The sequence below is a fragment of the Festucalex cinctus genome, chromosome 15 (genome assembly GCF_051991245.1).
Source record: "Festucalex cinctus isolate MCC-2025b chromosome 15, RoL_Fcin_1.0, whole genome shotgun sequence".
NCBI classification, from domain to species: domain Eukaryota; kingdom Metazoa; phylum Chordata; class Actinopteri; order Syngnathiformes; family Syngnathidae; genus Festucalex; species Festucalex cinctus.
Genome location: NC_135425.1, coordinates 10229717 through 10247696, shown reverse-complemented (window position 1 = coordinate 10247696; position 17980 = coordinate 10229717). Strand labels below are relative to the sequence as shown.

The window sequence follows — 17980 nt, the reverse complement described above, 5'->3', positions numbered from 1 at the left end:
AATTTTCTACATGCGGCTTGATAGAGTAGCACATTTGCAAGAAAAACACTCGTAAATTTGTGACTTTTTAAGTGGCAAATTTGCGAGAAATTAACTTAGGAGAAATACCCGTAGCGTACAACTCGGATGTTTGTGCCAATACTTTTCGGTCAGGTTTTCAAATAAGGAGATAGTAATTGCTTTAGCAGAGATTAACCATGTCATTAAACATCCATACTTTTGAAGTGTTGGGTGCTGCCAGTGACAAAGACACCTTGCTTTGCAAAGGTCCACACTCTGAGGATCAAGCATTTATGTTAATTTGTTAAATATTTATTTGTACATTTGTTATTGACACATTCATACATTTTGATATATTTTTTTATACAAGTAGCTAAGATGATGAGTCAAATCTGCTGCTCTCTGTCATTCACTTGCATTTACCTAAAGTATGTTAGCTTCTGATTGGTTAGTGTTGGACAGCTGATAGCTCAGTATTGTTCATTCGCCAGTCTTACCTATTCAACATATCAACATCATTGCGCTCTTTTTTTTTTTTTTCTACGTGTGTGGGTGCGTGTGTGCGCGTGTATGCATGTGTGCGAAAAATGCAAAAATTTAAAACGCGATATCTCATTAGCCATTGATCTAATCAAGCTAAAATCTTGGCTTTCCATGCTATGAATTACCCCAACACCAAATTTTACTAAAATTTGAAGGGGTGAGGTTTCAAAATGCCATTTTTCTGGGTGAACGGAGGTGGAATGACCCAGTAATCAAATTTCACTCCTGTTTTAATTATAGTTAGTCTCCTTTAGTAGTAGTTGTAGAGAAAGGTAGCTTCTTGATCTAGTGTGCAAATCAAAGGTAATAGCAGACAAATGAAAAAGAAGACACTAATAATTGTAGAAGAATCGGTCACGACTTTGACAGCATATTAGAAAAACACATCGTCAGCTGTTACCCTACTATGAAACATAGAAGAAGAAGGCAGCACGTGATGGCGATGTATTTATTTATTTATTTATTTATTTATTTTACATACTTAGAAAGGTAGGACATAAGTATGGTATAGTTTTTATTATTATTATTATTATTATTATTATTATTAGACTGCAGAAGTACTTCCAAGGCAATTACCAGAATTTGTAAAAAAAAAAATAAATAAATTTAAAAAAAAGTAGTAATGGGGAGCTTCATGTCAAATATTTTAGTTTAAAATACATTTACATAATTTTATAAAAATGTTGCAGTAATTTTTGGTGTGTATCTTTGATTTTTAATTTTTTTTTTTTTTTTTAGTAATATATATATATATATATATATATATATATATATATATATATATATATATACTATTTTTTTTTTCCTACATGAGCGACATGCATGACATGATACATGATAACGTGATAATTTTGGTCATCATAATTGTGATTTGAAATTTAGATTAGGTAGATAATTAAAATTAATGGAGTGTCTCACATTGCGCTCAAATATTCATTTCATCAGTAAGTGGTTGTGAATTGGCTAAAGTGTGCTTTCATATTTGTGCAATTCTCTTCCCAAAGTCCCGTTTCTACTTTTGCCTTGTCCCTATATTTATTCTAAAGCATCTTTTTCATTTCTACCCAGATACGTTACCTCATATTGAAATCAAGTCAAATATAATCACAATTCTGTTACTGTAAAGCTGTACAGTAAGTTAAACATGATTCATGCCCACCACCCCAGAAAGCTTTTAGGTTGTAAAAAGCAATATAAAGCCTATTAATTAATTAATATGTTTATTTATTTATTTATTTATTAATTTATTTATTAATATGAATTTTTCTCAATTTTGTTTTAGGTCCAAGTACTTTATCAACATTCCTCCATATTTATTATTTTATTAGATACACTCAAAATTCAGTACTACTGGGAAACACAAAGTGCATTCACTCTAAAACTCAGGCAATGTTTTTGCAACAGCTTCCACATTTTGAATCATATCTTGTCTTTGCACTATTCTGGACACTCACAATTTCTTTGTCTGTCAATGACAGCTTCTCAAGAAGGAATTAAGAGAAGCAAATCATGCCAAAATGGAGACTTTGGTTTCATCCGACACACTGAAACCGTCACAGCAGTGCTCAACAGAGAACCATCTACCTCAAAGTCCTTCGGATTTGCCAGCTTCAGCACAAACCGCTTCATCGACTTCACCAGCAACTCCAGTAGTTTCTTCCCCTCCGCTCACATCAACTCCATCCAAACTCCAACATGGTCACACAGGTTCCAGATAAAAATAACATACACTGATACACCACAAAAGAGATTTTTTTTGGTTCTTGGGTTTTAAAATAACCAGTTATCTTTGTGTACTGTATATTCTTCTTTTTATATAGGATTCTTCACTGGAGGTCTGTCTTTCCGTAAGAAGAAGAGAAGGATGGGAACTTACAGCCTAGTTCCCAAGAAGAAGCCTAAAATTCTTCGGCAGATGACAATGTTGGAAATGTTTAAGGTGGTACACCCGATAGCCAAGAGCCCTGAGGTATGTGCTCATCACATGTATTAAAGCAAAGAGTATGTAATAATTTGAACAACTTCACCACCATTCTAAGGCTTGCTGCACACCAAGCGACACGGAAACGACACTTAACTGTGTTCTGCCACTAGTTCTCATGAGTGGCTAACCATTGACCGCTAGTTTTGCTGCAATTCAAAACTAGTATGTTATAAGAGTAATGAGAGGCACTCAAAACACATCAGGTGCCTTTCGCCAGTCTTTTTCAATTTCTAAATTCCTGACTGGTATAGTGAATGTTAGCAGAACAAATAGACTATTTGCCAACAGAATCACGTCATTTGCTAAAAGCAGCCAACAAAACAGATATGAGTGAGATGAGATAATTGCATGTTGGTGTGGATATCTATATACAGTGTTCCCTTGCTATAACGCGGTTCACTTTTCGCCCCCTATGGCCCGCACATGATGACGGGTGTGAAGCTAACTACTTTGCAGTTTTCATTTATTGTGGGTATTATTTTATTTTATTTTTTTTACCAAAGCCCCAGCGGAATACGAGGGAACACTATCATGTGAACCTTGGCATCCCAAAAGTGGAGCTTAATGGGGTTTTTCCACGTCACTACTCAGGCTGAAATGATGAAGCCTGTTGGGGTGAAAGTAGAAATAACTTGTAAGACATGCAGAGCAGTCCAATTACGATCTATTCAATGCCTCAGACAGAAAAAGTGAAGCATGGAGAGTCCCTGTCGCAGAAATGCATGTATGGCAACAACAGTCTCTGAAATATCCACACTCCTTTATTATATGTAGTTTTAGAGTGTTTTTTTTTTTTTCCCCTGCGATTGTCTTGTTCAGTCGTGTTCAGCCGTGTTGTTAGGTGTGCGGCACTCCTAAATATGAAAGAAAAAAAAAAACACTTGAAATGCTTCATTTTATACATACAATACATAAGTTTGTGTGCCACCTTTTAAAATGCAAAATTGTACCAATCTTATAGAACGGTGTGTTGCCCATATTTTGTTTGTGTGCAGTCTTTTAATGCTGATATTTCAGGTCATATTAGATGTTTTCCGCATTTTGTTCTGTCTTAACTCCTAGCCAAATGTAAATGGAGAGAAGGTGGATCATGCATCAGAGGAAGAGGAGGAGTCAGATGAGGTGGATTCAATTTCTGAGGAAGAGCAGCAGCCACACGGAGAGGAACTTGGTGCTAATACTCCAAAATTCGAGTCCATCTCTCAGGTTTGGCTTGCTGAGGAAATACTGAATCCCAACGTATAGAATTTGCAAAACATTAGTTAATTTGTCTAAGTACAATAATCAACACAGTGGCAGAAGGTGCTAAGTGTTTGTGCTTACACTTGTGATCAGGCGGAGAATGAGCAGGATTCTGAAGAATCTGCAGAAGATGGAGAGGAGGAAGGCACAGAGTCTGACTTGGTAAGACCAAGTAGAAGGCAAAAAAAAATAGCTTTTTGTCTACTAGTTTCAAACAATTGACTACTTCTCTGATGCCTAAATCATCTCGTCACTGAACCTCCATTTGCCTCAGAGCGCAGAGTCTAGTCTAAAGAAGTTAAAGAGTAACACAAAAGGAGACAATGCCTGGCTCAGGCCATCTGGGAAACACAAGAGGATGGCCAAGGTCAATGGTAAGAACTCCGAGCTACTTTCTGTAGTATATTGGCCTGTCGGGTGCCAGCATCAGCTCATCTGCCATAGTATCATCAATGACAAGCCAAAGAATAAAGTCCCCCTCTCACAAAAAAAAACAAACAAACTACTTTTATTGTTCTACCCAGAACCAGAGTCCATCGATGAGCCTCCAGCTTCATTTGTGAAGCCTGCAGAAGACCGAAATGAACACTCCCAGATAACCGCACCTGACAAAGTCTCACTCCAAGATGAGCCTGACACTAGTTCAGATGGAAAAGGTGATGGCGTTTCCTTTAACTTTTTCCACCGTATAACTTGGGTTATTTTATACAGCCTGCTTGGAAAATATTCACAGTGTTTCACTTTATGCGTGTTTTGTGCTGTTAGTTTTATTCCGAAATGGAGTACTGTATTTTTCCCCCCAAAATTTCTCGACAGCAAAACCATCATGACTTTTTTATTTATTTATTTATTTTTTAACAAATATATTGAAAATAAAAGTGAGCAATATGAATAAGTTATTCACAACGTTACTTTGTTTACGGTATGCAACCTTGGCAGCAATGACAAACTAAATTTTTTTTGGATATGATCCCACAAGTTTGCCATTTTCTGATCTCTCCAGATTCATGTCTGGGCTGGACCACTCCTTTTGATATCTTGGCTGCAGGCTTCAGGTTGTTGTCCTGCTGAAAGATGAACTGTCGCCCCAAAATACTTGTTCTATATAGCAAAATGTACAAAAAAAAGTTTTTACTTTCTTGAAGCACTGTCTGAACCACAAACAGTTTTTGTGCGAGCGACAAAAAGTGTACTATACTGTATTGGAAATAACTTTTGGTCTTTGCAGAGACATCAAGTTCAACAATGGAGGAGGTCCAGGAGCTACCACTGTGCAGCTGCCGCATGGAGACACCCAAGAGTCGAGAGATTCTCATCCTAGCAGACAGGAAGTGCATGGCTACGGAGAGTGTTGATGGACAATTGACCCGCTGCCAGGGTGCTGTCTTGAAACAAGAAATGATGCGTCCCTCCAACTCTGTTCAGCTGTTAGTTCTATGTGAGGACCACCGCAACGGCATGTTCAAGCACCAGTGCTGTCCTGGCTGCGGCTTCTTCTGCAGGGCTGTGAGTACTCATTCACTTTCTTCTTCTATGATCGGTCTTACTGGACTGCCATTACAAGCCATTTCAGTATATCAACTGGGACATGCTGTCATGAACATCTACAGCTGTTTTATCAATGGAAATGATTTGTGCCATCCCTTTTGTCAGTTCTTCGCTTCAGCTCAAGACCTTGGTAAAAATGTGGTGCTTTATTGGGATTCTAATTTAGAAAAAATGTTGTATTGTCCACACATTATGTAGTGACAAAAATGGCATTAATTCGGAAAAAGTTGAGTGATAGGGGAATGTAGCTATGATAGTTTCACTCATGAGCTGACATATTTTTCGCCAAAATTATTTTAAAGGAACACAAGAAAAACTATTCTGTGAAATTTCAACTCTTCCCTGAAAAAAAAAGCCAATTTATGTTGAGGAATTGTGATTTCATAGCACTTTTTATGAATATTTTTGCGTTAAGTACTGTATCGGGCATTTCGGACAGTCACGTGATCATCGTGACGTATCGCGTGCGTAAAATACACTTTGAATGAATGACAACAAAGAATTCAAGAGGAATTATCACGTCCCACAGTGGACATCAAAGGTGGAATTTCTCCATCCAACAAAGAAGCACTTCTTTTAAAGTAGTCCAGCCATGGAGGACATGCCAAAGATTTGTTTCCAACTGAAAGCTGGATAAAACTGGCAGATCCAGCCGTCGGTGAGTCCAAGTGGACAGTAAACATCCGGGTGACTTGTCCTCTGCGAGGGTAAGCTACATGTCGTGTGCTAAGTACGCTTCAGGTGACATTAGGAGCGGCCACCCCCCACCACTACATCCACACACGGAATGAGATGAAACTGGACATGTTGAGGACTTTACTCTGAACAGTATTTGGGATCCAAGATGTCTTTTTTTCACAAATTCCCATTGAAATGAAAGAAGACGACTTCCGGTTACGCACGGGATATGTCATTATGATCACGTGACCAAAAACATGGCATTACACACCATACGATCGAATTCAGACACTTAATCGGTTTAAACTAAAATTCAGGGAATAAGATGCCAAAGATATTTGTACTTTTATTCTTTGTACACAATGCCTAATCCAATGCTGGAAGATGATTAATAAGTGTTGTATCGCTTTAGGGTACTGAACTAATTATTAAAAAAGAAATGAGTTTAAACTTTTTATCTTTGGCTGTGCAGGGAACGTTCATGGAATGCCAACCAGACATTAACATCTCACATCGCTTTCACCGTGCCTGTGCCTCGGTGCTGAAAGGTCAAAGCTTCTGCCCCCACTGTGGGGACGAGGCCAGCAAGGCCAAGGAGGTTACCATCGCCAAGGCTGACACAACCTCCACTGTTCAGCCCGCACCTGCTCACGGATCAGCTCCGCCCAGAGCCCATGAGGGCCGAGCGGACACCACCACTGGCAGGTGAATTACCTGCGTTTACCTTTTAACTGACATGCAGTGGTACCTTGACTAACTTATGAATGCCTCAAATGTGCAAGTTTTTTTTAAATTATAAGCCTTCATTTGGTATTCTTTTCAACTGTTTATTAAGTGGATCAAACAGTGAAACTCATAAAGTGAAAAGCTTGGAGGAGATTGAACTAAAAGTGTTAAGAATGCTGCTGTCATTCACGAGGCCATAACCTCTAAGGCACACAAAAAAATAAGTAGTCGGCCTACAGTGTGTCTGTGTTGGACTTTTGGCTGAATTGAACTTAATAAGCACATCTTTTGTAAATTATTCTCCATATTGTACAGCTATAGTGCTATTTTCCTTTATTTAAAATGTTCAACAAAATGTTGGTGCTTTTGGAGGGACTGGAAAGCATTTCTGGCATCTAAATTAATTTCAATGGGGGACAATTAGATGGAAGGATGGATGAAATTGTGCTTTTAATAAAACACACTGTTGTTTTTATGTCCAGCTCTTTACGCCCAGCTGAGGCGGGTGATGGCAACGGCAGAGCAGACAGCTCCCTTTGTGCTGGTTTGGCAACCGGGCTAGACTCCTTTGATGTTCCTGGATCCTCCAGGACCTCAGACCTGCAGGGCGATATCGAAGCAACAGCCCCATCTCCAGTTCTTCAGGGACCACCTCGAGAAACTCTTGAAAGCATCCTTGTTGCTCTTGACACAGAGAAGTGTGTTTTCATTGCTATAGTGTGAATTTATTCATCACCAAATGTGATACCCACCTTTTTTAATATTTGTGCATTTGTTTTGATAGACCCAAGAAGCTGCGTTTTCACCCAAAGCAACTTTACCTCTCAGCCAAACAGGGAGAGCTTAAGAAGGTTGTGCTCATGCTGGGTAAGTCTGAACCTTTATGTTGTCATTCTATTATAAGTGGACCACTTCCTTGTATATTATTCATTTACCGTGTATGTTTTGATGTGATTTCCATTTTCTTGTAATATGCAGTGGACGGTATCGATCCCAACTTTAAGATGGAGTTGCAGAATAAACGCACCCCTCTCCATGCTGCAGCTGAGGGAGGAGAGAAGGAAATCTGCCACATGCTTGTACAAGTAAGAACTCATCCCCTTAGTCCAAGGGTTTAATTATGAAATTGCTTTAGAACATATTTCCTATTTATTGAACCCAACTGACTTTGGTAAATAAGCTTGATTACATCCACCAAGGATGTTATGTTTTCCATCATCATTTCTTTGTGTATGAAGACATACCTGTCGCCTGTAGGTTTTAGCCATCCGGAACTGTTTGGATTACTTACAATTCAGAACTTTTTTAAATCCCTATCCCAGCCCCTTAAAAACAGGCTGCGTTTGTAGGATCTTCATGGATTTGAAAGACATTTGATGTGTATGCAGGATTAGATGGTTAATATGTCCGGAGGCTCGTATTTATGCAAAATTAAAACATCAGGTTGTTGACCTGATTCCATTTTCTTGTTTGCTTCTGCTATAATTAATAATAATTCAAAATGAGTCATTGTTTCTCCTCTTAAAGGCTGGTGCAAACTTGGAAACTTGTGACGAAGATCATCGAACACCACTGATGGATGCTTGTGAAAACAATCATATAGAGACGGTCATATACCTGCTGAGAGCTGGAGCCAACGCCATGCACAAGGTCTGTCGCCGTCACTTGCTGGCAGACAGCAAATTTAAAAAAAAAAAAAAAAAAAAAGAGCCTTTCTGAGTTAGTCTGTCACATTCATATTTGTTGTTTTTGAGCAATTTATCCAAAGCTGGTCAGTACTAAATTCTCCACTCTACTCAGGATGTTGAAGGGTTCACGTGTCTCCACCTAGCGGCCAAGTCTGGTCATTACAACATTGTTGAGCATCTTCTGTATACAGGATTCGTCAACATCAACTGTCAGGTCAGTAACACTTTGTAATTATGAGGTTGGATTTTGGGACTTAGTCCAGCAATATTATACATGTAATATAGACATTTAAAACTCAACTGGCTGTTACATTTGTGTAGACACTTACAGGAAGCGCTCCACTCTCTTGTGCACTGACTGTACTACTGCTGAGTTTAGTGGTTACATTAAATACTGCAAAACAAACACCTAGAAATCACTGCTTGACGCGCCAAAATTTAAGAAAGCTCTGTTAAACTATAACATACACTTTTATTCATAGATTTTATTTATAGATTTTATTCTACTTTTTATTTTTTATTTTTTTTTTTAAGAAACAACCAAACCATTTAGTTGTTGATGCATTCAGAAATGATTGTCTCAATGCTAATTGGGCTTGTTCAATGTTCAGAATGTCTGACTTGCTGCAAGTGATTGACGGTTCCATTAAAAAAAATAAAAATAAAAACAATAAAAAAAAAATAAAAAAAAGGCATAAGTGTTGCAATACTAGCCCCTTTCACACCAAATTCAAGCATTTGTCAGCTTGTGCCATTGTCTTTTCTGGATGCTTGTTCACATCGTGATTGCAGATCATACTGTGACAATGACTGTGGGTGATCAGTATGTTTCCTTTTTCCTACAGGATGATGGAGGTTGGACAGCTATGATTTGGGCCACAGAGTACAAGCATGTGAACCAGGTCAAGTTGCTTTTGTCCAAAGGAGCCGACATCAGCATCAGAGACAAGGTTGCCCTAAAACACACTGCACTTTGGACTTTTTACAAATAAATCAAACATCTAATTATAGGATGGTGGTCAAAATTTCAGGAAGAAAACATCTGTCTCCACTGGGCAGCGTTCTCTGGCAGCGTTGAGATTGCCACAATGCTCCTGGACGCACACTGTGATCTCCACGCTGTAAATATCCATGGGGACTCCCCTTTACACATAGCTGCTAGGGAGAATCGTCTGGACTGTGTCATGTAAGTTGCTGTAGTTTTGTGAAGCCAATTGTAGTTGAATGGCTGGGGTCCTATTTTCTAACCTGGCAATATCCAGATTGATATTGTGAGTCACTCAAGGAAGTTCTCCACAATATCAATCTGGGACTGCTCCATGGTGATTTCCTCGGGAAAAGCGAGACATTCTGTACAATACTCCGAGCTGATTGGACGATGTGGCGTTGTGCGTGTTTGTTTTGACCAATCACAGCTACGGATGTGAATGTTGTCTTGTGACTGATCAGAAGAATATATGACTGGATAGCCGATAGCCCATACACGCCCATGCAAGGCGTTGAAGCGACAGGGTGGCCATCTTGCTCCTCTCATCACACGAGCAAACTACTGTATTATGTAATTTTATGACTTTGATATTTTTTCTCACGGCTAGCCTACCATCAGAATCTAATAATGGCCCCATGCGTACTGACAACACTATTAGCAACAATCGTCTGCATTCACACCCAATGATTGAAAGAATTTTAATTTGTGAGTTGAATCACATTGTAAAACATTATGCACCCCACCCACCAAAAGTAATTTATATTAAGTTTCCCGTCCTGCCCTTCAGGCTTTTCCTATCTCGAGGAGCGGATGTGTCCCGAAAGAATCGTGAAGGAGAAGCCCCTTCAGACTGCTGCAGCCACAACTCCAAAACGTTTGCAGCCCTGCAGGCCAACAGGAGAGAGAAGGATGCCAAGAACCTCAGGTTCATTCAAGCAGTGGAAAAAAGCCTTCACAGGTTCAAATTAACATGTGATTTATTTTTTTTAATTTAAATCCTTGAACGGGAATTCGTATTAATAAAAGTAGTGTTAAAAGAGGGCATAAAGGTAATGAAATACTAATAAGGGATCATTGTGACTATGATGAGGTCAACATAAGTAGATTAAAATAAATAAATAAATACATAAATAAGAGTAGGGCTGGGCGATATGGCCACGGTATAAATTGCATCCCTTCACGGTAACGGTAGGCTATATATTACGGTATAGAATTAAGTGTTTGTTTTGTTTTGTTTTGTTTTTTATATATAGATCATTTGCTTGCTGGTTTACATAGTCCTGTATAGAAGCTAAATTGATTTAAAAAAAACAAACAAAAAAACAAAAAACAAAGAATAAATTTATTTTGGATAACATTTATTGTGTAAATCTCAAATCAAAATTAAAAGTCAGCACTCTGGTGCAAAATAATGCAAACAAAAAATACTGCTGATATCTTCAATTAAAACAGTACAATTGGCATAGCTGCACTATTCACTTGAAGATCAAAAGGGCATGAACAAGTGCCCATTGCACAGCCCAAATCTAGGTTTTATATAACACAAGTCAAGTCATCTTTATTCATAGAGTGCTTTCAAACTGTCACAAAGCGCTTTACAGAAACAAAAAAAAATAAACACTACATAAAAATTGAACAGCAATGCAATCGTAACAAACTACCATTTTTTCATTCCTACATACGCTTTATTTGGAGCAGTTATAAATGAAAGCAGTTGATCAGTGACGTGATCACAACATGCATGACGTCACACATGTCTGCTACAAGCTAAATTTGCTACAAGCGAGGTCATAAAACAATCATAAAGCAAAATCTCTACCTTCGGCAAAATTTATACCTGATATTGAATATAATGTTTATATCGCCCAACCCAGATAACAGGACTGGCTTAGTGCAGCATACTGTAAAATTCAACCCTCAAAATTGCATGTGTGTGGTTTATGTACAGTGACATTGCTCTCGGGCAGGAGAAAGTTCCCCTTCCCTGTGTCAATGCTGTTGACAGTGAACCATACCCAGATGACTACAAGTACATCCTCGAAAACTGTGTCACCTCCCCGATGAACATCGATAGAAACATAACACACTTGCAGGTAAATGATGAATTCAAGCCGGTGTCCCTCTTCTGTTCTCAAGTCACCTAAGTTGTTTTTTTTGTGTTCATGACAACGCAGTACTGCGTTTGCAAGGACGACTGTTCTTCAAGCGTCTGTATGTGTGGACAGCTCAGTCTGCGCTGCTGGTATGATACGGTAAGATGGAGACGTTTTTGATTTCCATGTGTTTTAAGTGTGGGTTGCAGAGTTAGAGTGAAAGTATCTGGGTAGAGGAACACATGGGTGTGTCTACTCCTGATCCAATATTGATATTGGAATATGGGTCTAAGTTTATGTTTATGTTCTATGTTAAGTCGCATTTGTTTTTGTAATAAATGTGAACCACTACATAAAAAGATTGAATTTCACCCAAATCTCTGAATTGGGCATCCTGCCATACGGTGTTCATGTAGACTACGACAGTGGGGGTTAGAGGTGTCACAATTTATTTATTGACAACTAATTGATTATGAAATTAATGGACAACTATTTGATAGTTTCAGAGGATTTCAGCCTCTCAAAAATGAATGTTCTCAGATTTATTTTGTCCTCCTTTAAAGTGGACTGATTATCTTGTGCGTTTAGTCATACTCGCTATACAGGCAATATGAGATGAAAAATGAGACAGACTGATTTCTGTTGCTGTTTGTAAACACAACATTCAAAACTGATGCTCGAGGAAGCCGAGGACAGCAGCCAACTAGGCACGAGCGTGAAAACAGTCCACCAATCAGGAGTGGGTGTTCACACAGTTGAATTTGCACAATTTATACAGACACATGAATCAAACTCCTTAGCACGTCCGTGAAACAGTCACCAATCAGCTGGGCGCGTTAGCACAGCTAAATTTGCATATGGCACTGATAGTCGCCTGCCTCGGTGTCTTGGCTGGAGGTAAAACGTTGCAAGACGGGACCATATTTACTTCCGTAAACACTGCCACCTGACATCGTGTTTCTTTTTTTCTTCGACGTGTGCTATTTGCGCGTGCGTGTCACATCATGGTATTTGTGTGACTCACATTACAAAAATGTGAGCGAGTATATAAAAAGATTGGATTAAAAAACAAAAAATGATCACGCTCCGCAGTGTGAACGGAGCCTTATTGGGACCAGCCTAAGGCACACCTGTGCAATAATCATGCCATCTAATCAGCATGTTAATATGCCACACCTGTGATGTGGGATGGATTTTTTCGACAAAGGAGTAATGCTCACAAACAGATTCGTAAACAATATTTGAGAGAAATGGCCATTTGTGTATGTAGAAAGAGTATTCGATTTTTTACCCCAATGCATTTCAATGGCCGTCATTTATACAACAATTTTCGTTATTCCTGTCCTCTGCTATTTGTGTAATAACTTTCAAAACAGACTTGCTGTACTGACAATCACATTTGGAGTGAGCAATATTTACACTATCAGAGGTTTCATAGCATTTTGCAGTTTGTTGCTTCACAACATACTGTTTGGCCTTAACCTTACCCTTCTAAAATTAACAATGATCTTGAACTTTTAGGGGGGTTGTCTTCTACCTGAATTCAGCCGTGAGGAGCCCCCTCTCATCTTTGAGTGTAACCATGCTTGTTCCTGTTGGCGGACCTGCAAGAACAGGGTGGTGCAAAACGGACTCAGGTAAAGATGATTTTTTTAGTAATTGTATAGATAAGTATGAAAGCAAACTCTTTTGGTTTGTTGGAGACATAAAATTAACATATATTTGGAGGAGTATAAGTCGCTTCGAAGTATAAGGAATATTTTTTTGGGGGGGAAATTGACAAGAACAGTAGAGCTTGTACTCGCACCCCAAATCTCCATTCCTTAACTCATTCACTCCCAGCCATTTTCACAGAAGCAATCCCGTTCGCTCCCTGCTGTTTTACTGGATTTTGACTGATTTTGCAAGGCCCACAGAATATTGTGTTATATTGCTATAAAAGCATGGAACCTATCAAAAGAAAGATTAAAGTCTCTTCTTTCATCAGGAAAAAAAGTTTCTATTTGTTTCCGTTTTGCAGCAATTAGCATTAGAAGAGAGCTAAGTTTCATCAGTTTTCACAAATGTATTTAAAATTCTTAAGTAATTTAGCTTTTTTTTTTGGCCGTTTGTGTAATAACTACCATTTCTGCAACCGTTCTTTGCAGTTGAGAGGCTGCATCAAAGCCTTCTGTATGCTCTAGCATAAAAAATACAAAAAAACGTCTATAAATACATCTTTGAGACACTTAAAACATTTTTAAAAAATGTATTTACACGTTATTGGGAGCAATTGAGTTAATCATGGATGCATTCGATAATATTTGTATGCTTGAATGTGCACTGCTTTCTTCTTCTACTATCTTTTGGCAGTTGGCAAATACTTTTGGTAAATTACTGCCACCTTCTGGCCACTGATGGTAATACAACAAAATAGTCTGAAAAATATGGTAGAGTGCTGTTGGAAAAAGAATGCACAATTCACATACTTGAATATAACAAGAGAGAAACCAATATTATGTCATGTAACCCAGGACCAGGCTTGAGCTCTTTAGGACCAGTAAGAAGGGCTGGGGTGTCCGAGCACTACAAGACATACCACAAGGGACCTTTGTGTGCGAGTAAGTCTCTGTTAATTAGTCCTGTAACTTAAGGGGGAAGTTTTCAGTTTGAAAACAGCAAGCAGATTTGAATGTAAGATCAATTCACTCATTTCCCTACCTGTCACTGACATGCACGATTCTCAAACATGGCCCTTCATAGTGGCTTGCAATGACGAATGTGATCATGCCTTCTCCTCGTAGTGGTTTCTGTAAAAAAAAAAAACTAAAAAAACTGAAAACTACCCCTTTAATTAATCTTGATAAATGAAAGCATCTTAAAAAACACAGACGGAACAGGTTTGATAGAATATTTTGAATAACTAATGGTTTTATCATTGGGATTTTTTAGCACTATTGATGCATGTTTATTTTTCCCTAAATATTATTTATTGGTTTAATTATAAACTGAATTAAATCTTACTTTGAATCTGATAAACCTTTTGAGAGTCAGAAATGCGTCGTCAGCAGTAGCATGTGAGTGAAGTTGACTTCCGCCTGTCGACAGGTACGTAGGTGAGATCATCTCCGAAGCAGAAGCTGAAATGAGGCAAAACGATGCGTACCTCTTCAGTTTAGATGACAAGGTACAGTACAGTCAATATTATCCATCCGCTTTCTTAACGAGACCCTGGCCGAAGATGCGCAGAGTTTCCATTGCCAAAAATAATGAAGGGTAGCAATCCTAACTGACCGATATTGTATGACTTTTTGGAATACTTCCATCGGGATACAATGCAATTGTGTCTTGACATTCCGGAATTGGTCTTGTTGTTAGTAGTACTTTTCTTTGTTTGCCTCTCAGCCACAAGATCTTTACTGCATCGACGCTCGTTTCTATGGAAACATCAGCCGGTTCCTCAACCACATGTGCGAGCCCAACTTGTTTGCCTGCAGAGTGTTCACCACACACCAGGACCTGCGTTTCCCACACATTGCCTTCTTTGCCAGTGAAAACATCAAGGCAGGAGAAGAGCTCGGGTAAGAAAGCTTCCTTTTCTTTATTATGATTAGGGATGTTACCACTGTATTAAAATAATTATTATTTAAAATTCTGGTCAATGAGTACTCTTGTCCAACAGTACCAAAAAGTGTGGGTTTACATAAAGTTACATAAGATTGTAGTATAGTTATTCACAATTTGTAAATGCACAGTCAAAAATAGCGATGTTAAAATAATACATACAAAGTTTGAAAAAAATATATTTTCAAGTTCAATAGCTACCACTCCTTTGCTCCACAGGATTTTGCTTACGGTGTTAAAGGGATCCTTGATTCATTTAGACATTTTCAGCAATAAAAAGTTAATATTTAGTCTAGATTTAATTAGAAAACGTCATTATTTTTCATGTACAATACCGTTAAAAACACATTTTGCCACTTGATGTCGACTGAAAGTGACGTCACAGGTGCTCAGAGCTCAGGTAACGACCAATCATGGCTCACCTGTTTTCCAGGTTTGGTCACGTGACGTTTTGCAAATTGAGCTATCATTGGGCATTTGCATACTGAGCTATGATTGGTTGTTACCAGAGGCCTGAGCAAACCGGATTTCATTTTCAGTCGACAGCAAGTGGCAAAATATGTTTTACAGGTATTAATTGTACGTGAAGAAATAATGAAGTTATTCCGTTAACTCATTTGCTCCCAAAAAAGTATAAATATATTTTTTTAAATGTTATAAGTGTCCCATAGACGTATTTATACGTTTTGTTGTTTTTGTTTTGTTTTTTATGCTAAGAACAGTTGAAATGGTAGTTATTACACAAACAGCCAACAGGTGGCAGCAGAGCAAACAATATCAACCAAGGGCATGTTGAAAAAACATCTCAATTACTCACAATTCTAAATAGATTGGTGAAAATTGATTAAACTTAGCTATATTCTAATGCTAATTGCTGCAAAATGTAAAAAGATAGAAGCATACTTTTTTTCCTGATGAAAGAAGAGACTTTAATCTTTCTTTTAATAGGTTCCATGTTTTTATAATAGAACACAATATTCTGTGGGCCTTGCAAAGTCAGTCAAAATCCAGTAAAATAGCCAGGAGCGAACGGGATTGCTTCTGTGGGAAATGGCTGCGAGCGAATGAGATAATTATAGACTAAATATAAACTTTTTACTACTGGAAATGGCTAAATGAGTCAAGTATCCTTTTAATGTTTAATGTTTAAAAATATATATTTATGGCTTGTTTTGTGCAAAATGTTTAGTATTTTATAGCATCTACACTAGGAAGGAACAATCTAGCTCTATTTTGCACGTTGTCTCTTTCAATGATTACCTGCATGGGTGCAGGGGTACCTAATAAAGTGGCAACATTCTTTTTGCTCGCTTCTCAGATTTAACTATGGCGACCATTTCTGGGAAGTGAAAAGCAAGTTGTTCAGCTGTGAGTGTGGCTCCTCCAAGTGCAAGTACTCGTCTGCGGCCATGACGTCGCTGCAGGCGGACAGCACGCCGGAGAACCAGCAGCAGCCCAACGCCTCCCCCGACACCAGCTCCTCCAACGGCCCCTCCAGCCCCACTTAAAAGTTGCCTGGCACTCATCTTATTTCCACACGTCTCATGGATCCGACGTCCAGACCAACTTGTACTGTTTAGAGACACGAAGCTTCGAGCGTTGGGAAAACGTTTTGCGATGGTGAACAAGATGCACAATTGGACCCCCTGAAGAATGTACTGCTCCTTATTCGCCGCCACGCTACATATGACCAGCATGACCAGTTCATCAAACAGAAACGAGGACAATTGAAACAGTCTTTACATTTCATATATAACTTCACTGGCAAGAAGAACTTGGCCTTTTGCTGTCGATTATTGAGGACCATTCCACCAAAATCAGCGTATATATGTACAGTTAAGTTGTCAATTCATTATCATTTCTTTTTCAAGCATGTGAAAACTGCCTACATTTTGGAGAAAGACAAATGATGTCAGGGGTGGGTTAATTTGTCAGTAAAGATACAAAAGACAAGGATGCTGAGTCCTTCCTTGATAAGGTAAATGGAAGGAGCTTTTATTAAGCTTGTCTGTTGAAGGGGAACTTAATTGTGTGATAAAATGTCCCACAAATGATGTAGACAAATAACAGATAAGGAGTAACAAAAACGGTGCTCTTTTTTTTGTTTTTGTTTTTTTTAATTTACATGCTCCTCATTACCCGGGTGAACATGGTTTGTAAGATAAGAGAACCTTACGGTGTTTTTTTATGCTCAGTTTTATTTCCAGTTTTGTAATTGTACTTGTTGTTCTGCTCATAATTTTGCTCCATGACTTTTCCAACATATCTTTTTAAGCGTCTGTAGTGGAGCAGTAACGGTTGTGCAAAGGCTTTAATTGGGGAGGAAAAAAAAAAAAAAGACTACAAAATGCACTTCCATTATTTTCTGTTACATATTCATGGACCGTGAAACAGCATTTGAATTGGTTGTATCTTTTTCAATAAATTTACTACTAATGCATTTCTTATCAGCTGCCTCACTTGTTGCGTTTCCTCTCTGGAGGCAGCATTGTTGACTGTGAGGTTTTGCTTTTGTGTAATTATCGGAATTTCTTCCTCAGATTACTTTCTTGCTACGCTCCTTAAAACGTAAACAATTACTGAAATATCTTCCAAATGTAACCTGTGGGAAGTGAGACAAGATAAGTTGAGATAAGGCAGCAATCTTCTATGTAGCACAATTGGTTGATAGTCCCTTACATGATATTTATGCACTAATTATGTCCTCAACCTTAGTGCCAATTATAAGCAGCAGGAAGCTAATCACAGAGTAAACAAATTTTTTGGATTCGATTTAAAATGCTTTGCCAAATGCCACATCATCATCTAGTACAGTTTCAGTTGTTACAATGGGGTGCTGATTGTTCCCTTCCTCACTACCAAAAGGAACACTTAAAAAGCTTTTGAT

General features: G+C 38.4%; 1 protein-coding gene across 6 annotated transcripts in view; it reads left to right on the top strand.

The window, feature by feature from the left end:
- ehmt1b (euchromatic histone-lysine N-methyltransferase 1b) overlaps positions 1 to 17533 on the top strand; it is a 37259-nt gene extending 19726 nt beyond the window's left edge. For 5 of the 6 annotated variants that reach the window (XM_077496830.1, XM_077496826.1, XM_077496831.1 and 2 more), the window contains 23 exons: positions 2022 to 2250; positions 2364 to 2512; positions 3590 to 3733; positions 3863 to 3931; positions 4044 to 4143; positions 4294 to 4425; positions 4998 to 5275; positions 6468 to 6700; positions 7204 to 7419; positions 7506 to 7588; positions 7700 to 7806; positions 8249 to 8371; positions 8522 to 8623; positions 9255 to 9359; positions 9441 to 9595; positions 10185 to 10355; positions 11346 to 11490; positions 11572 to 11649; positions 13012 to 13127; positions 14004 to 14090; positions 14578 to 14656; positions 14875 to 15050; positions 16412 to 17533. In XM_077496830.1, coding sequence (XP_077352956.1) covers positions 2022 to 2250; positions 2364 to 2512; positions 3590 to 3733; positions 3863 to 3931; positions 4044 to 4143; positions 4294 to 4425; positions 4998 to 5275; positions 6468 to 6700; positions 7204 to 7419; positions 7506 to 7588; positions 7700 to 7806; positions 8249 to 8371; positions 8522 to 8623; positions 9255 to 9359; positions 9441 to 9595; positions 10185 to 10355; positions 11346 to 11490; positions 11572 to 11649; positions 13012 to 13127; positions 14004 to 14090; positions 14578 to 14656; positions 14875 to 15050; positions 16412 to 16601 — 3267 coding nt within the window. In that variant the 3' untranslated portion in view covers positions 16602 to 17533. The remainder of the gene's footprint in view (positions 1 to 2021; positions 2251 to 2363; positions 2513 to 3589; positions 3734 to 3862; positions 3932 to 4043; positions 4144 to 4293; positions 4426 to 4997; positions 5276 to 6467; positions 6701 to 7203; positions 7420 to 7505; positions 7589 to 7699; positions 7807 to 8248; positions 8372 to 8521; positions 8624 to 9254; positions 9360 to 9440; positions 9596 to 10184; positions 10356 to 11345; positions 11491 to 11571; positions 11650 to 13011; positions 13128 to 14003; positions 14091 to 14577; positions 14657 to 14874; positions 15051 to 16411) is intronic. The other variant, XM_077496828.1, reaches the window with a different exon arrangement.
- Positions 17534 to 17980: the final 447 nt, after the last annotated feature.